The sequence below is a fragment of the Lygodium microphyllum genome, chromosome 17 (assembly GCF_053477565.2).
Source record: "Lygodium microphyllum isolate KBCC chromosome 17, Lygodium_microphyllum_v1.1.10, whole genome shotgun sequence".
Lineage (NCBI taxonomy): Eukaryota > Viridiplantae > Streptophyta > Polypodiopsida > Schizaeales > Lygodiaceae > Lygodium > Lygodium microphyllum.
Window position 1 is genome coordinate 134,290,263 of NC_141151.1, and position 25,799 is coordinate 134,316,061.

Genomic DNA, 25,799 nt, shown 5'->3' on the forward strand with positions numbered 1-25,799 from the left:
TAGAGCATGGCTATGGCGGATGGAACACAAAGACAATGTTCATGATGACATAGACTGAAGAGACCAACCGTTACTCAAGTGAATTAGGTTCCAAGATGGAAGCTTGGGCTCATAAACACAATCTTGAGTATGACACTGACTATGATTGAAAGGACAAAGTACAACTGTATTCCATCATTGAATGATAAGAAGGTACATCACTTTATAGGCTCACGATGGTTCCCTTTTTCTCCACTGTACTTATGGGATTCATGCATCCTTTCTAGTAAACTATTTGTGTCTTGCCTTATTGATCCATACAAAGAGACTGTCACATGGGTGTGATTGTATATTTCTAAACATCCCTCCTTAATCACAACCGTGAAAAAGGAACTATTGCTACATACAAAGAGGTTCTCACATGGGTGTGATTACATATTTTTCAACACCCCTCCTAAATCACACCCGTGAAAAAGGCACTAAATGTACAGAGGTTGTCATGAGTAGAACCTTTCTAAGTGTGGATATGCCACAAACATGGTAAACACTAGAGGCTGTTGCAGAAAAGGCTAGGTGTGGATACCAAAAAACATGGCTAACATCCAGGGGCTGTAACAAGGCCTCATTAAGTGTGTAGGGGCTTTTATGCATAGGCTACATGAGGAGTTTTACAAGGCGTATATCAGGAGCATCAATGGCAAGTACATACAATAAAAAGTCTAGTAAAAATTTGGGTCAAGGATCAACATGCCCTTGTGCTTTTCTTCATCAAATATGTCATGTTAGGCATAACACATCTTCTTTTCTTTGTCTTTTTCTTTGATGTAGTCCATTTTTCTTTCTATGATGCTCTTTTGGTCTTCATGATTTTCTTTTTCTTGGTCTTTTTCTTTTGGTTACTCTGGTCTTCTTCTTCATTATGATATTTTTGGTCTTCTTCATCATTGACTTTGTCTTCTTCTTTATCATTTTTTTGGTCTTCTTCTTCATTGACTTTGATTGCATTAATCTTCATGCCCATGTCCTCGTCAAGCAAAGATAGCATCATTTTTTAGCTTTATATGATGTTCGAGACAACTGCAAAGTTTTCAAATTCTTCAAATAAAATCATCGATTGAACTTTAAAACAAGTAAATCTATCCATCCCTGCAAGTGGAATAAACAAGTCTTCCGTGTAGTATAGATGAGCAGCATGAGTCATGTTACTCCTCATGAGAAGCATCCACTTAAAGATATTCATGTTTGGCATTAGTATGACCAGGAATCAGCTTCAAATCTGTGAATAATTGGTAACCAAGTTGATCTTCAATGTGTCAAAAAACACATGTTGCACATAGGGAGAATGATCGTACATCCAGACGATGGGTTATAGATAGGCAACAACCATGAATTTTGATAATGCGGTGGGGTATAGAAGGGCCAATGTCAATGACTGAGCTAATAGGGAGCTACGCCTAGAGCAAAGGGACAAATCCTCATAAGAAACCAGTCAAGATCTAGCCTAGTTAAAGAGATCTAAGAGGTCAAAGTAGGGTAGGTGATGTGTGGCTATGGTAGACAAGAAGCTTGAGTGAAGCTAGAAGTGAAAATGGCATTGATCATGAAGTCATGAGCTACCATTGAGCTGGAGTGAGGTTGAGATAGACTAAGAGAGTGGAGAGAGGAGTGAGATGAGCTAAGTAGAGCTAAGTCATGCTCACCATGGCTCTAATACCATGTTGAAATGCATGGATCTAGAGCATGGCTATGGCAGATGGAACACAAAGACAATGTTCATGATGACATAGACTGAAGAGACCAACTGTTACTGAAGTGAATTAGGTTCCAAGATGGAAGCTTGGACTCATAAACACAATCTTGAGTATGACACTGACTATGATTGAAAGGACAAAGTACAGTTGTATTCCATCATTGCATGATAAGAAGTTACATCACTTTATAGGCTCATGATGGTTCCCTTTTTCTCCACTGTGCTTATGGGATTCATGCATCCTTTCTAGTAAACTATTTGTGTCTTGCCCTATGGCTCCATACAAAGAGACTATCACATGGGTGTGATTGCATATTTCTCAACACTAGTAGACTCATAGTTAACCTCCTCACACCAACAAGCTCCATGAATCCATTCATCAACATGACCTCTTAGCTACCTATGGAATTACTACAACACCTTCGTTGATAGTCATGGCAATACATGAGGTAGACTTACCATGCAAAAAGTGACCCAAATAGCAACTAGGCATGGCTGAAAACACTTGTAATGTTAGATGAGTTTTAGTTTTGTCCTATTCAACCTTGCAAGTATCAAGTTGTGCCCTTCTTTTTGCAATGTTAGATGAGTTTTAGTTTTGTCCTATTCAACCTTGTAAGTATCAAGTTGTGCCCTTCTTTTTGTGTTTCAAGTGTTACCAACCTTGTGAGGGTTGCTCTTAAGCTTCGTGGACTTGTACATTTGTATACTCAAACACTTGTAAACGTTGTCATGATTTGGAAGCAAAATAAATTATACTTATTATTTATCATTCCCTCTTTGTTTATCTCTCAAATTTATCTTTGTTAGTTGTGATCTAAAAACTATTGCAATGCTTAGTTTTAAGACACATAGAAGTAAAGAGATTTCACATCCATTAGAGATTAAACAAAAGATCATTGCCTCTCTATATGTCTGTGTGTGTCTTTATCCTTGCCTTTGTCTCTCCCCTTATCTTAAATAAATTGTCAAACTCATATGATGTTTAAGAACTATAAGAACTTTCTCTTTACATTTGTTTTTTGGAATTAGCTAAAGTTATCCCAAAGGTTAACCTTTCAAAAAAATTGTGAATTTTGAAACTACATATGTATCTAATTGCCATAGCGTCAATTGTTTTCCAAAGCTCATCAACCCCTCATTTAGCTTTGCAAGATCCTCTAAGGAGAATTAGCTTAAGATTGACCTTATTATGAAAACCGTCCATCTTTATCCACCTTCTCAGCTTAGCCCAAACAAATTTGACTTGTTTACTCCCTAAAGAAGTGAGGGAGAGATTCCTCTTGTCTTTTACATAAAATACACAATGATGAGATGTTTTGAGCCTTTCTCAATCTCTTCTTCTAAAAGTACCAGATTCAGCTTGCTTGATGGAGAGCTACTCCACACTCTTTTGACTCTCTTCCTCCAAGTATTAATTTTGGTTTTGCGGAACTTTCTTTTCTAATGTTTTGAAAGCCTAAGAACATGCCACCTACCCCGGCATTTGAAGTCCTTGCTTTTAGAGCAAGCCCACAATGCTTTACTTGTCTTAGACAATTACACACCTTAGTGGTGTAATACTTTCAAAGTGATAGATGATGGCCAAGGTTCCTACTTTTGATGCATTGTCTCTTGCAACCATTGCTTTTCCTTATCATTTAGCCTCCCTTGTTGCACTATCTCTTCCACATTTAAGAACCTTATCTTTTTAAGTCTCAAACATCCCAACCATTTGTTTAGGCCTTCTTGATACAAGGCCTTAGAGAGCTTTGGCTTAATTTTCATGGGAGGGTTATGATCAATAAAGGCATCACTAAGGAAGTCGAATGTTCTTCTAAATTGTAAGGATTACCTCTTCCATTCATTGCACCACACCACTTTGCTTCCTGCACAACTCTTCTTCCAAATTAGTACCATGGCTTGTATTGCTTCACATTTTAATTGTGACCCCTTTGCACAATATTATGTTTGTCCAAGCAAGATCCTTGCACATGCCCCTACCTATCTTACAAAAGACTATCCAAGACCTTACAATCTTAGCCCATGGTTGATTGACTCAAGTCACTTAAGGAGATCCAAGACTAGACTATCAACCTAATCAAGTCACTTAAGGAGATTCAAAGTGATAGATGATGGTTGAGACTCCTACTTTTAATGCATTTTCTCTTGCAACCATTGGTTTTTCTTATCAAATAGCCTCCTTTATTGTGGCATCTCTTTCATGTTTAGCCAACTTAGCTTTTCAAGTCCCAAACATCCCAAGTTGAACCAACCATTTCCTTAGGCCTTTTTGATATAAGGCCTAGGAGAGTTTTGCCTTAATTTCCATGGGAGGGTAATGATCAACAAAGGCATCACCAAGGCAATTTAATGTTCTTCTAAAGTGCATAATTCCCTCTTTCATCCATTGCACCACTCCGTTCTGCTTTCCACAATTCTTCTTCCAAATTAGTACAGTGGCTTGCATTGCTTCACAAGTTTGGAGTTTAATTGTGATCCGTTTGTGCAACATTATGTCTACCTAATATGAATCGAGTTGCTTAAGGAGATCCAGGACTAGTATATCAACTTCATCTTTAAGACCTTTAAGACCCACTCTTGATTCTTGTTACTTTGTAGTGATTAAATCCCAATTGATTGCATGCCATGGATAGTCACCTCCACATGTACACAAGAAGTCCCTACATAAATTTTCCAAGGACTTGCAAGAGGATTTGCTGAAACCAAAGATAGTTACCAAAAAAACCATGGATGTAGTCAAATTGAATGAATCAATCCTTCCACCAAATGCTATCAATCCACTACTCCCTTTTTGGACTTTGATTAGGACTTTATCGCAAATCCACTTAAATATTGACAATTGTGTGAAAGTAATTTAACCAAGATCCATTTGGGCACTTGAATTATGCTAATGGCAATGCCCTTTTCTCATATATTCTAGTAGAAACAATTTGGTGTGAGTTTATATCTATTGACCTTCCTACTATAGGAAACCCTTGGTTTTGAAGGGCAACTCTATATTGTCTTTTAAAGAGGAAAATCTAAACTTACTTTTCATTGCACTAACTTAAGAAGGGTATCTTTTAAATTGTTTTACAAGCAACTCTTCCCTTAAAAGGCATAAGTTTTCACACCCTTCTCTTATAGGTAAAATCCTTGAGAAGGGTTGTGCACTCTTCAAACTAAGGCTTGGATTTAGCTTTTAACAATATTCACAAAAAAATCGACGCTTAGCGCAAAATGAATTGTAGAAATTTCAAAAGGACCTTCAAAATTCAAAAAGGAAGGCTTCAAACTTTGAACTTTACAAAACTTTGAGTTATAAATGTGGCAAATACATGTAATTTGATTCAAATTTCTCTCCAAAATTTCAAGTTAGGATGGATTCATACGAGTTTGGATGATGGATGAGAATTTGAAAGAGGAAGTGGTCATTCTTGGTTTCACACATGCCGGTCATAATTTATAAAAAGTGAAAGAACTATACAAATGTCAAGAGGTGGTTGGCTCGGTCTAGAGTCATAGGAAGTATGAAGCAGAGGTTATTGGTTGAAATTCCTTCGGTGACTATTTTGGTGGAGCTCCTGGCTTGGCTTGGGCAAGGGTGAAAGGCTGCCAAGATTTTATTTCTGGGGACAACTTTTACAGTTCTCGTCTGCTCGAGATGTTGGATGCATGCCCTTGAACGGTCCACTTGAGATGTTGGATGCATGGTCCATTTGTGAGGATGGGTGTGAAAGGCCCCTTGAAGGTTTTTTGTTGTGCATAGGTTTTAGTAAGGGCAGCCCAAATGCCTGTGGAGAATTGGGCGGCTAAACCCTTTGATGGGCGGCCAAATGAGACATCGTCGGGTGCTTCGCTTCTCTCTCTTTCGTTGTTACGCTCTCTCCTCCCTCTTGCAGAACAGAACTGCACCGCCACTTCAATCCAGAGAGAGCAAGAAGACGCTGGCCCTGACGTCTCTGAGACAGGCTTCCGGTATAAGCTTCCATGTTCCTGTACAGCCTGACCCTCCAGCGCGCCACTGGAGTGGTCTGCTGCGTCCATGGCAACTTCCTCGGCACCAAGTCGCAGGAGATCGTCGTCGCCCGCGGCAAAGTGCTCGAGCTCCTCCGACCCGACGACAATGGTAAGCTCCAAACCCTTCTCTCCGTCGAGTGCTTTGGGGCCATCCGCTCGCTCGCACAGTTCCGGCTCACCGGCTCTCAGAAGGACTACATCGTGGTCGGCTCCGACTCCGGCCGCATCGTCATTCTCGAGTATAACAAGGAGAAGAACATGTTTGAGAAGGTCCATCAGGAAACCTTTGGAAAATCGGGCTGCCGGAGAATTGTGCCGGGCCAGTTCCTGGCAGTTGATCCCAAAGGCCGTGCGGTGCTTATAGGAGCTTTGGAAAAGCAGAAGCTTGTTTATGTGTTGAATCGGGATAATGCGGCCAGGCTCACTATCTCATCTCCACTCGAGGCTCACAAGGCTAACACCATCGTCTTCTCCATCATAGGGGTGGATTGTGGTTTTGATAACCCGATTTTTGCTGCCATTGAACTTGATTATCATGAAGCAGACCAGGATTCCACTGGCCAGGCTGCAAACGAGGCTCAAAAGCACCTCACTTTCTATGAGCTAGATTTAGGTCTCAATCATGTCGTTCGAAAGTGGTCGGAACCTGTGGACAATGGAGCAAATCTTCTTGTTACGGTGCCTGGTGGTGGTGATGGACCCGGGGGGGTTCTTGTGTGTGCAGACAATTTTGTCATCTTTAAGAATCAGCATCATCCTGATGTTCGGGCTGTCATACCTCGCAGAGCAGATTTACCTGCTGAAAGAGGAGTACTGATTGTGTCAGCTGCCACACACAGACAGAAAACTATGTTTTTCTTCCTCTTGCAGACAGAGTACGGGGACATATTCAAAGTGACTTTGGATTATAAAGAGGATAAGGTCACTGAGCTCAGGATAAAGTATTTTGATACTGCCCCTGTAACGTCAGCCATGTGTGTTTTAAAATCAGGATTCCTATTCTGTGCCTCTGAGTTTGGCAATCATGCCCTTTACCAATTTCAAGGAGTGGGGGATGATGATGATGTGGAATCATCATCAGCAACTTTGATGGAAACAGAAGAAGGTTTTCAGCCTGTTTATTTTCAACCCCGAAAGTTAAAGAATTTGATACCACTGGATGAAATTGAGAGCTTGATGCCAATTTTGGATATGAAAGTCATCAATCTATTTGAAGAAGAGACGCCTCAAATCTTTACTCTGTGTGGTAGGGGTCCCAGGTCATCCTTACGTATACTCCGGCCTGGGCTTGCTGTTACTGAAATGGCAGTGTCCCAGCTTCCGGGTGTGCCAATTGCAGTGTGGACTGTAAAGAAGAGTGTGAACGATGAGTTTGATGCTTATATTGTTGTTTCTTTTGGTAATGCCACCCTTGTTCTCTCCATTGGAGAAACAGTAGAAGAAGTCAGTGACAGTGGCTTCCTTGACACCACGCCTTCTCTAGCTGTTTCACTTCTTGGTGAAGATTCACTAATGCAGGTTCATCCAAATGGGATTCGGCATATCAGGGCAGATGGGCGCATCAATGAGTGGAAGACTCCTGGGAAGAAGACCATAGTGAAAGTTGGTTCCAACAGGATGCAAGTGGTTATTGCTCTCAGTGGAGGAGAGCTTATCTATTTTGAAATGGATCTGATGGGGCAGTTGATGGAGGTTGAGAAACGAGACATGTCTGGAGATGTGGCCTGTCTGGACATAGCCCCTGTACCAGAAGGCAGGCAACGCTCTAGGTTTCTAGCAGTTGGCTCTTATGACAGTGTGATACGCATTCTGTCGCTGGATCCAGATGATTGCATGCAGATTTTGAGTGTACAGGTAGTATCATCACCTCCAGAATCGCTGCTGCTACTCGAGGTTCAAGCCTCAGTTGGAGGAGAGGATGGAGCAGACCACCCAGCTAGTGTATTTCTAAATGCCGGTCTGCAGAATGGAGTTCTGTTAAGGACTGAAGTTGACATGGTGACAGGACAGCTATCTGATACAAGAACAAGGTTCTTAGGTCTGCGTGCACCTAAGCTTTTCTCTGCATTGGTAAGGGGTAGGCAAGCGATGTTGTGCCTCTCAAGTAGGCCTTGGTTAGGGTACATACATCAGGGCCATTTTCTTCTCACCCCACTTTCCTATGAGACACTGGAGTATGCTGCTTCTTTCTCTTCTGATCAGTGTGCGGAAGGTGTTGTAGCTGTTGCTGGGGATGCATTACGTGTTTTCACCATAGAGAGACTTGGAGAAGCTTTCAATCAGACTGTGATTCCTTTAAGATACACACCTCGCAAATTCATTTTACACCCCAACAAGAAGCTTTTGGTTCTTATTGAGAGTGATCAGGGTGCATTTACAGCTGAGGAGCGTGAAATGGCCAAGGAAGAGTGTTTGGAAGCTGCTGGAAACAGGGAAAATGGCAGTATGGATGTTGAACAGGAAGAAAGCAAAGAGGATGCTTTACCTGATGAGCAGTTTGGCTATCCAAAAGGAGAATCTAAGAAGTGGGTTTCATGCATCCGTGTGATGGATCCCAAGACTGCAGAGACTACATGCTTGATGGCATTACAGGAACATGAATCTGCCTTCAGCATCTGTTCCGTTAACTTCCACCACAAAGAGTTTGGCACTTTGATAGCAGTTGGTACTGCTAAAGAGTTACAGTTCTGGCCAAAAAGGCACTGCTCTGGTGGTTCCATACATATTTATAAGATCATCAACGATGGAAAGAGTTTAGAGTTAGTTCACAAGACACCTGTTGATGGGGTTCCTACAGCCCTTTGTCAGTTTCAAGGTCGCCTGCTAGTGGGTATTGGACAGATCCTACGTGTTTATGATCTTGGGAAGAAAAAACTTTTAAGGAAATGTGAGAACAAGAACTTCCCAAATACCATCATGTCCATTCATACATATGGTGATCGCATTTATGTGGGTGATATTCAAGAGGTATGGTCTTTGAAGCTGAAATCAACTATAGTTAGGGGTGATTTAATATACCTATGGACTAGTTGGGATAAAGTTGTTTGCAAATTTCAAGTAGTATTTTGATCTGATTGAAATATTCTTCGATATGTGAACTTTCTAATCATCTGTTTAGAATATTCCTGTATGCTCGTCTAATCTACTGTCAGTTAACAGTGACTTTTTCTGAATGCAGTCATTCCATTACGTTAAATATCGGCGGGATGAAAACCAGCTGTACGCCTTTGCTGATGATAGTTGTCCACGATGGCTGACTGCAACGTTGCATATAGATTTTGACACAATGGCAGGAGCAGACAAATTTGGGAATGTCTACTTCGTTCGGCTGCCACATGATGTGTCAGAAGAAATTGAAGATGATCCAACTGGAGGAAAAATTAAGTGGGAACAAGGAAGATTGAATGGAGCCCCAAACAAGGTTGAAGAAATAATCCAATTTCATGTGGGTGATGTAGTAACATGTCTTCAGAAGGCTTCTTTAATTCCTGGAGGTGGGGAATGTGTTCTCTATGGCACAGTGATGGGAAGTATTGGTGCTCTCCTCCCCTTTACATCCCGAGAAGATGTGGATTTCTTTTCTCACCTTGAAATGCATCTTCGGCAAGAGCATCCTCCCCTGTGTGGACGAGATCACATGGCCTTCCGCTCTGCCTATTTTCCTGTGAAGGTATAACTTCAATCTGTGAAACTAGTCTTTGTTTGCCTCATTTTTGGTAATGTCATCAATTTTTTTTTTCTTTATATTTGAGCAGGATGTAATAGATGGCGATCTTTGCGAGCAATATCCTACTCTTGCACCAGATTTGCAGAGAAAAATTGCAGATGAACTGGATCGCACCCCTGGGGAGATACTAAAGAAATTAGAAGATATAAGAAACAGAATCATATAAAGTGTATCAAAGAAACAGGATCTTTTAAATTGCATCATCTGACCTAGCTAACATTGGGCCTTGAGAAGTATAGAGACTATCATTAACACCGTTTCTGTAAAAGAGCTCTATTTTTTGGAACAAGAGCAGTTCTGAAGTTCACCAACAAGAAGAGCTTACTGCAGTTTTACGGAGGTGGCATGAAGATTGTCATGCTGATGATGGGGGTGGTGGAGATTTCTATCTATTTGATCTCATTACTAGCCTGTCAGTATGCTTATCTCACTCATCCTGCTTATTCAGTTTCGGTGCATAGCTGCACCATTTACACTCTTTAAGTATTGGAAAGTGCAGTGCCATCATTGGATTGTGAAGGCTGCTCTTCTTCTACTTGCACAGGCCTGAAATCATGTAATACTGAGCTGAGCATAATCATATGTTGATTGCAAACTGTAACCAGGAGAATGAATACAAGTGTGACACGCTGTCCACGTGCCTATTTTCAAGTCAATTTAGTGAGTATGCTAAACAGAGTTTAATTAATGCACATTCAAGTTGCAGACAATGCTGAGACTGTATCATGGAAACATCACTTGTAATGACATATAGATTGGGTCTAGCAGCAATAGTGTCAGTACTAAGATGCTTAGTGGCCCTTTTTGGCTTGGAAGTTGGAGGTTTGAAATTGCATTTATGGGCTAAATGACATACTTAGGGTGCTAGGATATGCCATGTAGCACCTGATATTCTTGGTGCTCATGTGCTGGTGGTCGTGGACATGATGAAAGGCATGGAAGGCCATGTCTATTGGGTGTATATGGAGAGCAAATCAATGCTGTTACTGGAATTTGTAAAGCTATGAAAATGAAGACAACCTGAGTGGGGCTGAGTTGTTGAATGGGTGTCCCACCACAGGCGCAAAGGTAATTTGGGCCTATCAAAGCGAGGTTTGTATGAATTAACTAAACTGAAATGGATGCCCAACTAGACAACTCTGTAAAGGGATGTTCTGGGTAGCTCAGCCTCTTAGATTTTCTGATGTTTCAGCAAGCTTCCTTTGAGCATTGTCACCCTCTCAAAGCTAGCATCGAGAAAGGTCTCTTTTCTCAAGTTTGGCTGCCCAGATTGAAATGTGTTGCAATTTAATTGGTATGTTTTAGATGAATATTATATGGATGGTTATTATTCATTGTAATTCTGTATTCTTCTAAGTATTCATTTGGCCTATGGGTTGGTGTTTGTCAGTGGTCTTGGTGGGTGTTGTTGAGATGAGTGGAGAACTTGCGCAAGGGTAAAGAAGAGGTGTGGAAGACTTGATGGACTTGTTAAGATGGCTGGAAAATTTTCAAGGGCAAGAGTTGTGCAATACTAATTAGAGCTTTGCTTGAATTGACAAATAGTTGTGATATCAATGCTTCTTGCTTAATATTGCAAATGTTGCCACGAGACTAAATTTATCTATTGTTAGATGAGATGGCAAAATGGGTGAAAAAAGAGAAGCTTTCCATGGATGTGGTGTGCAGAGGTATAGGAGTGCCATGCAATGTGGTGGAGAGTTGGGAGCATGTGCTTTTGACTTTATAAAGGTGTCTTTAATTTCATGTAGTTGGAAAACATCTAAATTGGTGAACTAAGTGTTTGTTTCTTATTATACAATTCAAGTATTATCTAGGGATTGTGAACTACGATTTTGTAATCTGGCAGTAATATGTTATTAATTTTGAGCTTTTTGTGTTCAAGTTAAAATATACGCTTACCAAGTAAAATTGGCTGTGCTAGTCCACTAGTTGGAAATTTGCCACATCTTTAGGAGCTTGTTGGGCTATTATAGTAGCTCGGTAGGCTTATTGGGAAATTTAGATTTCATGACGGGCCATCTAGACATGGAAAAAACCTCTATATATAGAGAATCTCGATTGCATTTCTTACTTTTCTAGCCTTTCGGTGAGTTTCTTGGGTGGTGCATCTTTCTTGGAGGAAGAACTCTTATTGGGCAAAACCTTGAGAGTATCTTGTGCATTGGCTCGATGGTTTTGGGAATCTATCGATAAGCTAGGTTTCATTCTATACATAGAGATATTAAAAAACAAAGAACCAAAGCATATGGTAGACAATATTGTGTTGCTTGTTTTAGGGAGAGTAAAAAGCAATCCTTGATTATATGCTAGTCTTGGTTTTTGTCTTTGGAAAAACATTGGGGCAATCACAAAGTGCTTTAAATCTTGGGTATTTGGTTCTCTAGGGGTTGCAATTATCCTTGAGATGAAGCATTGGATTAGATAGTAGCAATTAGATATGTGCAATCCTTTTTAAATGAGCTAATATCTTAGCTTAGGCATCGTTAGTTTATGGTATGGTTATTGTTTGATGCTAATTGGACTATGTTGTTTCTAATTGGGCAAAATTAGTTCATTAGTGTCAAACATGTGTTTTAATTTTATGCTTATTTTTTGTAAGTTGTATTTAATTTTATTATTTTGTTTGTAAATTACTATGCCTTGAATTACATTATGTTCAAATATTATATACATGTAAATATAATTACTTGCAAATTGTAATATAAATGTGTATACAATACATTGCGTTTGTGTATGTAAGGTATAAAATCTATTAATCTAAAGATTATTATTATATGTTTACTTGTGTGTTTTATAGTTTTTTCATGTAATATGTATTAGTTGCTCATTAAAATTGTATAAAAGTTTTGAAACTAAATTACAATACATTTGTCTAACATTGATTGATTATAATTTTTTACTTTAATAAAAAAATGAGCAGTATGTGTATGTAATTGTTGAAATAATATAGTGATAGCATTCACGAGTACATAATTTTTAATTTTGAATTGTGCTTGATTTCATAAGTTTAAACTAAGGGTTTAAACAATTGATTATTCCATGGATTTTTGTATTGCTTATTTATCTATTTGTTTGTTTGTTCTATGTATTATTTCATGTATTGTTTGTTTTGTTTTGTACTATTATGAGCATTCGATGTGGCTTGTAACATTATAGTGTAGTGATCATTGATCAATTGTTAACATGTATTAGTTGCTCATTATAATTACATAAAAGATTTGGAATCAAATCATGATACATTGACCAAATATTGATTAATTACAAATTTTTATAAAAATGAGAAGTGTGTATATAGCTATTGAAATAATATAGTAATAGCATTTACATGAGTGCATGTTTTTATTTTTAATTGCACATAACTTTGTATGTTTAGGGTTAAGGATTTAAATGATTGATTATTCCATGGATTTTTATATGGCTTATTTATCTATTTGTTTATTTGTTTCTTCTATGGATTATTTTATGTATTGCTTATTGGTTTAATTTGTATTTGTATTATTATTATAGACTACTTGTTAGCTCCATGTGCATCATAGTATTTGAGAAAATGAGGGCATCCATTCCCAAGCATAATTTAAGGGTCGATGCTTCTTTCTTTGACTAGCATATGTGAAGTCAGGTTCCACTTCTAAAAAGAAGACACCAAGGATAAATTGGCAATTTATCAAAAGCTTATTAGGTGGATATAGGCATTAGAAGTGTACTTTTTTTTCACATCATGAAGTTTGGTGTGGTACTCTCATATTAGGAACCACTTTCTTAGCAGTCTCAAAGAGAGAGAGAGAGAGAGAGAGAGAGAGAGAGAGAGAGAGAGAGAGAGAGAGAGAGAGAGAGAGAGAGAGAGAGAGAGAGTGTGTGTGTGTGTGTGTGTGTGAGCATCCAACTACTAAATACGTAGCTAAGGCCATTCTAGAGCACTATGAAAGCAAAAGGGCTTCCGTTGCAAAGAGTGTCATGTGTTGAGATTCATATGTTTGACTCGTATAGTGACGATGTCAACCATTGTTATATGCTCACCCCTCTTAGTGCTTGCATAAATCTGTGCTTATGGAGAGGGGATGCAAGCAAATATTTAAAAACCTTTAAAAAAGAATAACAATCGTCCAATTAGGGCCACAATTTGCATTGTCCTCATCATAAACACCCATTGTTCTTGCATGAAGGACATTTTTCATGATTTGTATGTTACCTTCATCACAATGATCAATGATGAATTGAGTAATAACTTCCTTAAGGTAATCATCATCTGAACTCAAAACTAATTGTAAGCATTAATCGAATGCATCGACTATAAGATGAATTGCTACAAGGCAAACTCAGGCTATAAACCTTAAAAATTAAGGCTTCCCTTCCCCTTGGATGGTTTGAATACGTGGTATAATGATTGAAATATTTGCATTTGACATGAGCATTAGAGGCGTTAAGCATGCACTTATTGGGGGCGTGGGAGGGAAATTAGCTTAAAATTTCTTTTGGTCTTTTAGAAGGAGGGATAAAGGTCATTTGCATAATCTTGTCACTAATCATTATTTTCTTATGCAAGAATCGTCTCACTAATCTTAGAGCAAAACTATGACAATATCCCTCTTTTTAGGGGTAGAGATATTTATTTAAGATGTTATTTTGATAAGGGAAGAACCCCTAACTTTCCTCGAAAAGATGGCTGACATAAAAACTAGAATTTAAGGCCATTAGGTTATAGCTCAAAGCATGGAACAAGTCCATAGTGGTCCTAGATTAATAATAAGAATGGAGATAATTACTAAATATGCATGGATTGTGGATAATAATGAATTGTCCATGCAAGATAAATGTCGCATCATTTGAAGGAGAGCTTACGATCTTATACCTATTGATTATATGAAAGGACTTAAGACGTGTTAATCTCTACACGAGGACTTATAATCAAAGAGTTGGAGAATGGTTACACATTATCATCTTCTGAATGATTGCATTCTCAAAAGAAGTACAATTAAAAATGTTTTAACCCTTGTCGATTATTTAAGGGGATAATTGCCATGAATTTTTTTGTCAATGTTTGTGTTGTGCTATATGAGCTCAACATAGTGAGACATTGGACACACCCTTATTCATTCAAGAGCTTCGACGCACAAGAATCAACGTCTACCTCTCACATAGTCTCATACACACAAATGAAAGCATTCGTTTGCAGTGAGTGGCATAACCTTCCTTCAATCCGGGGTGCACTTTGCACACTCCATGATCCAAGTGAGTGCTCCTTCGATTCTCAACCATCTACTATCTCCACATGTGAAAGTGAAGCGTGGACATGGCAAGAGAGAGTGGTTGGAGAGAAGATGAGTAAATCTTCACTCTCTTGGTCCCTCACCCTCACTTTCTTACTCTCTTGCTCTCAGTCTCTTAAACTCATCCTCACTTACTCTCCCGTAATGAAAGGAGAAGGGAAGAGCACAAAGTTTGCACACATATGAATAGCTTGTTCTATTCATTCTCATTATTTTTATACATGATTTTTAGGGTTAGGGTTTTCCTATTTGGGCATTAAGATCAATAATCTCTTATTGCATGCTTTTTCTATGGTGAGAACAAACTAGAACCTTTGTAGTTTTTAACGGGAGCCTATACTATCATTACAAGTTGCAAAGGATCATACCCAACTTGCATATTTACATAATAAATAAATACACTTGCGACAACCTTTTGGCATTTTGAGGATGTCAGTGCTTCATGCACATTAAATTGTGGTTAATAATCCAAAGACTAATATGAAAAATTAGGCTTGCTCCCTGTGCTTTCTTGCATGTTGCAACTCCTTACTCCTAGTGGTTAACATTATCCTCCTCCTAGACAAGTGTTAGCCCCATGGCACTCTCTATCTCATAGGTTACATGCTTCAACCTGCATTGAAGATGTGGATGCTAGGGACCATCGTATATTGTCCTTGGAGGAGTTTTTCAGGTTGTCAATGGCATTGATGCTTCTTGTTGTAAGATAAGTTGTTGTTGGAGTGACAATAGGTGTTTTGGTTTTGGGATTCTCTTGTTGGGTTTTGATGGTCTTAAAGTACATTCCCATGGTAAGTCAAAGATTAGAAGTATAAGTTGAGGATGGAAGATATTGAAGAAAAGTTGGTGGCAACTTACTGCTTGGAATCTTAAGCACTTGCAATTGAAAACTTTTTTGTGCAATCTCTCCCTAGGTGATGGAAGATCTTGAAGAAAAGTTGATGGCAACTTACTCCTTGGAATCTTAAGCACTTGCAATTGAAAACTTTTTGTGCAATCTCTCCCTAGGTGTAGTGCTAGTCTTCTTATTGTGCACATGACATATTGTTTTGGTTTTGGAGATGGGTCATTGAATTCCAAGAGAATCTAAAGTGTTGTCCTACACTTGAGGATCCAAATTGTACATAGGTTATGGTGCAAATATTACATGAGTGCATGTGAATACTTAGGTATCACATAGTTAGAAGATATCCATTTTGGCTCCTCGTGGTGGTATTGTTGACGAAGAAAAGGAAAAAAGTGTTGCTAGACTAAAAATACACTTGAAGAAGTTCTAAAGATATCATTATTAACTAGATAAGATGTATCGTAGTTGAATGGCCGAAGAATAAGAGTCTCCAGTAGTTGTAGCTGCTTAAAGAGAATGGCCTCTTCTTCCAACACTTTTTCACCTTGCTTTGTCAAGGCATTGATGTGATACAAGGAAGAAAATGTGTAAGTGATCTAGGGTGATAGGTCTAACCATAGGTAAGGCATGCTTCCCAAGTATGTCCTGCACTCGATGTGACTTGAGTGAATGTGGAGGAAATAAACAAAAGGGCTAGGGGATTAGGGATGGAGCCGACTGACCAAGGTCACTGAAGGTATGTAATTTGAGAACCCCCAGGTGTAATGTAGTGATCATGTGTGCATTTGTTTATTTTTTATTTTATTTTCTCTTTCTTCTTCTTTTTTTGAATAATACAATAATGCCATACAATGGGGCTTATAGCCTTACAAAAGTGATAGCATATTTTTAAGGGCTCGAGAAAGATTGAGAATGATTACTCTTCAAGAAAGTAGATGTGGTCGATCTTTAAGCCTCGAATTGAAGCTGTGAAGAACTTGTTGTTGATGAAGAGTTGGAAGTTTGAGTGATGGTCAAAGTTCTTGGGTAGCCGTTGCTCTTCATACTGGAATGGTAGAGAGCTTGAGGTACGATGTGAAATTTATTTAACGAAGTTGGCTTCTTAGTGTTGGCTTTCTTCTTGCATTCCCTCAGAAATTTATTGAGAATCCTTATACATTTGAGTCTTCAACCTTGCTTGATTCATTTAGGTCTTCCATAGCTCATTGACTTATGCTCTTTTGTTGTTGCTTTAGGCATATCATTCACCTGTTTATCTACATTCACTTGATAAAAGATTGAGAGTGTATATAGTTGAGTTCAACAAGGACTTAATGAAAAATTTTAAGATTTTTGTTAATATCACTCCCCCATTTGTGTTGTTAACAGCGAGTTGCCTCCACTTGCTCCCTCGCTGTACGAAAAATGTTGCAATGCTTCCAAGCATTGTAAGGATACTAATAGTATGGTGTGCATGTATTTTTTGATCTTTTTGTTTTGTCTAAAAATGATATTTATTTTTATAATTTTTGTTGCATATGAAATTGTAATGTACAAGTTCTTATGGTACAAGGTTACTTTGCTAAGCTGTGAACCATTGATAAAAATCAGGATTGTACTAGAGAGTAGCGTATGTGTCTAGAAGATGTGGTAATTTTGTTATTAGGGTCAGATATATTGCAATGTCAAGTACCACATCTCCTTGTTATTAGGATCAGATTTCATCGAGTAAGGAAAGGTCTAAGAGACGTCCGGTTAGCGTGACTTTTTGTAAAATGGTAAGTACTTGGAAGGAAGTTGGAGCTACATACATTGAGTCAATTTGGGATTTCCAAATGGCTTGTTTTTTCTCTAAAATGGTAATGAGCCAACTTTTGAGTTCAATCATTGAGGTTCTCATGGTGTACCATACATGTGAAAATGAGCTACCATTCTCTACTTTTTCTTCTTGCATTAATAATTCCTTGATGGTTGTGGGACATAATGGATTCTAAAATGTGGGGACCAAATGGTGTTCCTCAACTTTCTCCATTGGAATGAGTCATAGAAGGTTATCTAGGTGATCACCATATTGCTCATTGAGACGTTCTTGCTCTTCCCAAGATAGTGGCCATGTTAAGTAATCCTCAAATTCCTTAGGGAGGATTCTAGCATGAGACAAGGCATAGAGCAAGGAACATGATTTTATCACTCAATTTGTGAAGGCAAATAATCAATGGTTGATATTCATTGTGGACAATTTTTGTTGCAATGTCATTTAATCTTCTTAGGCACAAGTTAGGTTTTAGCTGAGCTAAAGGTTTTGGTCAGATGGGGCTTGACTTGAGAATTGCTAACTCACTTGGGCTCATTGGGTTGGTGCTTGTAGTACTCTTTTTGAGGTAGTAGGCATATATTCCTTGGCGGTTTGTTCCTAGCTAGGAAGTGCGACTATTGTGTTTCCACATCTCAATGGGAAGTAGTAACTACCGAGTCAAATGGTTTTGGTATTGGTAGCAATTGATGGGAAATATTATTTTAGATCCTAGTTTATTCAGAAGAATTCTTTGGATTAAGGGATTCATTTGTGTTTTTGGGTCCTTATGGATGTGTCTTTAAGGATTGTGATCCATTCTTGTTATGGCCTTTGTTAAGGATTCCTCTAAGAGGTATAGATTCTTGGCCTAGAGTTGCGAGATGATTTCCTATTCTAGCCATGTGAGGGAAGCTCATGAGCCAATTTCTCAACTTTGCATCCTTAGACGAAGAAGTGGGCTGTGTTACGGAAAAATTAGGAGATAGATCAGGTTTTGGGTTACACATCTATAGATTAAACCACTTGAAGAAGTCAAGGTTGTATTGAATTGAAGCATAGCTCTCTAGAAATGTTGGGACTTGAGTAAGGTAAAATACGTATGCAATGATGTCAAGCACCATGCTTCCTACTCCAAGCTTGTTAGCCACGTGTAGGTCTTCTTCGGTGACAAGGAGTTTATCATACAAGGGATGATTCTGGATAGTGGTTGTGCGCTCGACATTATAGACAATTGATAACACTCATAGGGATGTTGGAGAAACATATGTGGATTCATGTAGGGAGGTCAAAATAGCTTTCCTTTGCTCATCTATTTTCATTAGTTGGTGGCTAATTTTAGCTATTCTAGATTGCGGTTAAAATGCCATTTATGCTCAAAGATACCTTGTTCATTTCCTTTTCGCTCTAATGTGTCTAGTTTTTCCTTGTTCGTGTCATGAAGATTGGTGTAAAAGAGGGAATTAAATACAACTCTCTAGCTATGGATTTGGTATACCTTTTGTGAGTTCTTCAACAATGGTCATGCAATGAGAGCAAACGTGTTGCTACTTGTCCCACATTACATGATTTTCTAGGAGCTATTTGTGCTTGTCCATTGGTTTCCAAATGTTGTTGTAGATATATGCCCGTGTAAGCAATGCCACTTTTACATCTAGTCAAACCAAGCACTTCATTGATGGCTCATTAGTTTGTTGTGCTATCTCATTAGCCATCTCCTTGAGAGTTTTCTTCCTATGCCTAGGCTTGAGGTGCATTGGGGGTTTTGGAAGTGACAAAGTTGTTTCTTGAAACATCATTTCTAAGAGTGGAATAACAAGGGCTTGTTTCTCTGTGGATGTGGGTTTTGTCATGGCTAGGGGCTGTGACTATTGAGATTCATATTGGGAAGTAGTAGTAGTTGAGTCAGAGGACTCGCTTCTTTTGTTGGTTGAGATTGACTACTTGGTCAAATCCTTATCTTGGTTGGGTGTGGCAATATCCTTGGCTATTGTTGAGGGTTTACTTGCATGGGTTGAGTAGTTGCGCGATGTTGTTGCTGCTAGGATTCTTGTTTCTGCATTGGTGAAGAGCTTTTAGGAGGCCTAGGACTCCTAAGCAAGCTAGTTGGTGCCTCTCATGGCTACTCATTGTGTTGGTGGATGGTGACTTTTTCCACATTTGGGTATTCATGTGAAGCTAGAATAGTACTATGGGGAGGGCACTTAGCTTTCTCTTTTTCACTTATTATCTCAAGACTTAGTACCAACTTTTCCTTGGATATTGGATAATTGCATTAAGTGGATGTACTTTAATCAAGTTAGGTTGATTCCCCTTCTTTTGATAGGTGTAGTTTGACTTCATGGTTTCTATCCTAGTTGGCTCAATTTCTTGAGTGGTTTTTGTCCTAGCAGTCTTCTTCACCTTCATGTGGTAGTCATTGATGCTCATATTTTCTCTTTGCACATTGTGCAACTCTTACTTGAGCTGCATTTTCCTGGCTTGCGTATTTGTGCTATACATTTTTGACAAAGTATCCCATGCCTCCTTTGGCGTACTTGCATCTTGAATATGCACAATCATAGAGTCTGAAATGCTGATAGACATCCAGTACATAACTTTCCTGGCTCTCTCATGCCATGCTTTAAATGCCTGCATTTGCTATTGATTGGGAACATCAGGAAGAACTGGTTCTTCTTCATTTCTTGCAATGAATTCCCAATATCCTTTTCCCATAAGGAAATTTGTCATCCTAAACTTCCATGCTTGGAAGTTGTTCTTGTCAAGCTTTTCAGTGACAATCTGTGAAAGAGAATCAAACGCGATTACAGAACACTGCAAAAAATTCTGTCACTGCAAAGAACACAGCTTCAGCCTCACAAGGGCAAATCTGCAAAACTGACGAAAGTGGTATTTGACCACACAATCACTTCCTAGTGACGATTTTGCATCAACAGGCAATAAGGATGATTCTGTAACTCCCAATGTCTCTGCTAACTCAACTAACTAAGCTAGCATACTAACTCAACTAACTAAGGTGGCATACTAACTGAGCCACGAACTAGAGTAGATAAGGATAGCTGTCATGTAGCTATTATTCATGGGCGGTGTACCAACCGCATCTACAGCTAACAAGTTGGTGACATAAATGCACAACGGTCACCTTGGCATATCACGAGTGGATCTCGATATCTCAACATAAGGCCCCGGAGCATGTAAAGGAAGTAGATGTGGCTAATGCCTTCCTAGATCCTGGAACCCCAGAGATTAGTGTATGGATAGAAGGATGCTTTATTTCAGATGCATTGATTGATGGAGGTTCATCAGTAAATATAATGATGGATATGACAATGAAGGACTTAGGGTTGCAAGGAATTCAACCTACACAGTGGCTTATCAGATTGGCAGACCAAAGCAGAATTAAACCATTGGGCATCCTCCCATATGTAAAAACAACCCTTGTAGGGGGAGACTATTGGCTGTCATATTTGGTGGTCAAACCAAATTCTTATGGGACCTCATACCCTCTGCTGTTGGAAAGACCTTAGCTTTTTGAAGTGAGAGCCAGGATGGGCTGGTTCAAAAGAACCTTAACTCTAGGCAGAGGACCCAACAAAGTGGTGTTGAAATTGTATGGATCGCAAAAAGGCAATGGATCAACATCCATCGAAGTCTTAACTAACTCCTCCAATGAAGTAATAGATGGTACATCAGGAGACGAAGAGGCTATTAAACAGATCTTTCCCAAGAAAACAAAGGCACAGTCCCTAACAGTGGGCATTGTAAGCCAACTACCAATGGAAGCAAAGTCCTTGTCCATGGAGAATACCTCCTGCCTCAACTTGAATTGACTTTTGAAATCACCTCTGACAGTAAAATAGAAGCATGGATATATTATTCTCCCTGTTACATGACAATCGCAGAGACAAAACAGATACAGAGCAGAGACAGTCACAAAGATAGTAACAGAGACAGTCACAGAAGCAGAGACAGAAGCAAAAGCAGATGCAGATGCAGAGGCAGAAGATCTATTCTTCTCTTATAGAGCCTCTATAGAAGCAGAGACAGAGCCTCCAGAGGAAGAGGATGAAAATGATGAGGAAGAAAACGAAGCATGATATGAAAGTACAGATGAAGAAGATCCTCTGATAGTGGATGATCTTGTCGATGTCCCTACAAAGACCTCAGAGGCCGAAGATCTTAAGGTGTTGGATGGAATGACCATGGTTCTATTTGGGTTGACCAATGGACCACAAAGTATGCAGAATCTACATAGGCAATGGATCAAAGGCATAAAAATTAAGTTCACCAGTGGCTCCTCCGCCCTAACTGTTTAGTCCAGAGAAAAGATGATGATGATGCCCCTTGCCAATAGAAGCCAGAGCTATCAAAGCCTCGACTTCTAGAAGGTCAATGCTATGTGACATTCCTGGATGCATCCTCTGAAGATGAATCCCTAAGTCCAGAAGAGATCACCACTCACACAGAAGCAAACAAAGCTCTGATACCCTTCCAACAATCTCAACAGACAAATGAGTCATCTATTCAGAAGGAGAACATTGGTTCTAGTGGAACATCAGATGAGGACACTACTCCCTTGAAAGAGTTAGACCTCTACCCAGAAGCAATCCGTGGAACATTTATCTGCGAAGTGGAAGGTGAAAGACAAGTGATGTTCCTGGATACTGATGGTACTGAACGTCACCTAAAAGTGGGTCTCAATCTTCCAGAAGAAGAACTTGTGGTCCTGCGAGATCTACTCAAAGAGAACTTAGACGTGTTTGCTTGGTCATATAAAGATCTAAAGGGGATTGATCCCACAATATGCCAACATCACATTGACCTAGAGCCCGATGCCAAACATGTAAGGCAAAGACAAAGGCGTATGAATCCTAATTATTCTTCTCTGGTGAAGGCTGAATTATTGAAACTTCTTGAAGCCGAGTTCATTTATCATGTGGCTAACAGTGAATGGGTTTCACCCATTGTGGTAGTACCCAAGAAGAATGGAAAACTTCAAATATGTATGGACTTTCAAAAGCTCAGACGAAGAAGGATCATTTTCCTATCCCTTTTACAGACCAACTGTTGGACACAGTGGCAGGCCATTAGTTGTATTCCCTCTTAGATGGATTCAATGGATATAACCAAGTCCAAATCACAGAAGAGGACCAACCCAAAACAACCTTTACCACAGAATGGTGGACCTATGCCTATAGAGTGATGCCATTTGGGCTCTGTAATGCTCCTGCCACCTTCCAACGAGTAATGATGGATGCCTTCTAGAATCATTTGCATGATTTCGTTGAGGTGTATCTTGATGACTTCTGTGTCTATAGCTTAATTCGTGAGCATTGGAGACACCTAGAGCAATGTTTTGACAGATACCAAGAGTATGGGATTTCTCTCAACCCCAACAAATGTGTCTTTGGCATCTCATCAATTCTCTTGGGCCATATTGTCTCTGCACAAGGGATTGCAACAGACCCGGCGAAGATTGCCGCCTTGACAGCACCAACAAACCTCAAGAAATTGAGAGGATTTCTTCTCCATGTGGGCTACTACAGAAGATTTATTGCACATTTTGCAACCAAGGTAGCCCCTATGTACAAGCTCCTAAGTAAGGATATTAATTTTCTTTGGACTGATGACTGTGAAGAAGGCTTTAATACCCTAAAACAGTGCCTTATCCAAGCACCTATCTTGCAGCCTCCTGACCGAATGAAGAAGTTCCATGTGCACACAGATGCATCAGTTGAAGGGCTAGGTGTTGTCTTATGTCAAAAGGGCCCCTCTAAATTAGATCAACCAATATATTATGCAAGACAGAAGGTCACTGATAGGGAACGGAACTATACAGTGACAGAGCTTGAGTGCTTGGCAATGGTGTTTGCATTGGAGAAGTTTCGACACTATCTATTGTCAACGCATTTTAAGTTCTATGTGGATCATGAAGCCCTGTCCTTCCTGATAAACAAACCAGATGTTAAAGGACGATTGATGAGATGGTTGCTACTATTCCAGGAGTTCGACTTTAAAGTGGTCACTAAGCCTGGTCGTTCCCATGTCCTAGCCAATCATCTATCACGAATCCCTCAAACTATAGATGAGGAACAGGATGATCCAGACCTTCCTGATGTTTCCTTGTTTCTAGTTGAAACAGTTACTCCCTGGTATGTAGACATAGTCAATCTCCTAGCAACTCAACACTATCCTCCTGGCATCTCAAGCCATGAGAAGAAGAAGCTTCTATTAGAATCAACCCCCTACACCTTGCTAGGCAGTGCATTGTACAAGAGAGACAAAGATGAAGTGTTGCAAAGATGTGTTGCAGGGGATGAAATCGGCATAGTATTGAAAGCATGCCATGACGAACCCTATGGTGGACACTTCGCAGGAGAAGTGATAGCCTGAAAGGCTCTATTAGCAGGAGACTGGTGGCCGACCCTCCACAAGGATGCATATGACTATTGTAAGAGATGTGATGCTTGTCAGTGCGAGTGGGGAAACCCACCAAAACAAGTGCCATGCCACTACAACCCATTCTTCCCCTAAAGTCATTCAAGAAGTAGGGAATTGATTTTGTGGGTCCCATTGATCCACCCATCAGACAGAAGCAGAATAGATACATCTTAGTATGTACGGATTATATCACAAAGTGGTGTGAAGTTAAATCCCTGAAGTGGAACAATGGTAACAGCATAGCCATGTTCATGTATGAGAATATTATCACCCATTTTGGCAGTTCCCTCGAGCTGGTAAGTAACGAAGGTACTCATTTCCTTAACAAAACCATGGAGGAGCTAATAGAACTATATAAGATCCGCCACCATCACAAGTCTACTCCTTACTATCCCAGAGCCAACGGCCAAGTTGAAGTTACCAATCACATCCTCTGCTCGATTCTGACTAGAACGATTGCCGCACATCGTCGCGACTGGGATGATCGACTTACAGAGGCCCTCTGGGGGCATATGGAACCTCCCATAAGGCAGCTACAGGACATACCCTTTTCCAGCTAGTGTATGATACAGAAGCCATCTTCCCTGTTGAGCTGGAATTGCCCTCTTTGCAAGTGGCAGTTAAAAAATGCTTGGGAGATGATGAGTCACTGCAATGCCACCTCCTGCACTTGGAATGCTTGGATGAGATACGGCGGATGGCTCTACAGTGCATGAAAACCACTCAAGCGCGATGCAAGGCCTATCATGATAGTTTCATTAAGCACAAGGAGTTCAAAGAAGGTGATCTTGTCTTGGCCTATGATTCGAGATTTGCCAAGTTTCCTAGCAAGCTTCAACAACAGTGGATGGGCCCATACAAGGTACTTGTTGTCAATCCTAATGGCTCTGTTTCAAGTGCAGACCGTTGATGCCTCTGATGAGCCCTTCCTGATCAATGGCTATCGTTTGAAGAAGTACTTCCCTCCTTGGGGATCTTGACAATCACAGTCGACCTACCATCCCCCTTTTGGGCATCGCAATGTCCTTCTCGCCGTGCTTCTGATAGCCTTTATGATTCTCCTCATGAGGCAGTCTTGTTCTGCTAACCCCTCACAGATACATCTCAACCCGACCTTGTTCTCTTCTCGTCTGATCCAACAACGGTGGCGAGGTTGATCCTGACACATGGTATTTCTACCATTCTCTTTCTTCACGAAAAAAAAGAAGAGAAAAATAGAAAAAACAAACAAACAAACAAAACTATTATGGGAGAAAATGAAGAAATTCCCTGTCATAACAGGCCTCGTTCCAAGAAAAAATGGAAACACCCTTAGGCGAGAAGCTGACTGTGGAAAATGTAGTAACACCCCGCAATTTAGGATAGCTGATTCATCTCAGCAGAACCTTTCCAGCAAGTAATTTGAAGCCACCTCCCTTGGTGCGTTGTCTCCACAATATCAGTCCGTCTGTCCTTCTTAACAGATGACCCTTCCTACAAATCATTGAAGTATGAGACTTGTTGGCTGCCTCCCTGGGTACGCCTCGTCTTCAAGATCCTGATGACAACAACAACCAACACGATCTTCATCATCAACCCCTTGAATGATGTGAGCTTTCATCCTAACAAGATGGGGACGTGAGTATAGGCTGCCCCTTGTATCTTTCAACAGAGCGTGAGATAGAGGGTGGGCTGAGTGTGACTGGTGTTTCTTCAATCAATTATTGAGAGGTAAGGATTAAGAAATGTTGCGACCCCTGGAGTCAGGTATGTTCATGTTTCCCTATGCATCCACCGGATGGGTCTCTGCCATCAGTACAAAACACGTCACTCTGTTCTGTACACTACACTGCAAGGCTCCCTGGCCTTCCTGCTTGCACCTATGCCAAACGGGGTTGGACGCACTGATGCACCATCAATTGTGCACCCTGGCATACTCCCTCTGCACCATTCCCTTATCGATTCCTAAACCTAGTGTGAGCTTTGGGTTTCATCAATATTACCTCAAGTGATGTTAGTAATGGGGCGAGTGG

At 39.9% G+C, this 25,799-nt stretch overlaps 1 protein-coding gene across 1 annotated transcript; it reads left to right on the forward strand.

The window, feature by feature from the left end:
- The first annotated feature begins 5,589 nt into the window (after nucleotides 1-5,589).
- On the forward strand, nucleotides 5,590-10,114 carry LOC148022383 (spliceosome-associated protein 130 A-like). The gene is made up of 3 exons (XM_087698018.1): nucleotides 5,590-8,698; nucleotides 8,910-9,401; nucleotides 9,487-10,114. Exons 1-3 carry the CDS (start codon nucleotides 5,702-5,704, stop codon nucleotides 9,622-9,624), a joined length of 3,627 nt encoding a protein of 1,208 aa, XP_087554144.1. The 5' UTR covers nucleotides 5,590-5,701; the 3' UTR covers nucleotides 9,625-10,114.
- The last annotated feature ends 15,685 nt before the right edge of the window (nucleotides 10,115-25,799 follow it).

Bases quoted from the DNA above. Each gene is read 5' to 3' on its own strand.
- LOC148022383 (XM_087698018.1), top strand. From the start codon at position 5,702: ATGTTCCTGTACAGCCTGACCCTCCAGCGCGCCACTGGAGTGGTCTGC. The intron at 8,699-8,909 runs GTATGGTCTTTG...TTCTGAATGCAG, and splicing joins ATGTGGGTGATATTCAAGAG to TCATTCCATTACGTTAAATA. The intron at 9,402-9,486 runs GTATAACTTCAA...ATATTTGAGCAG, and splicing joins CTGCCTATTTTCCTGTGAAG to GATGTAATAGATGGCGATCT.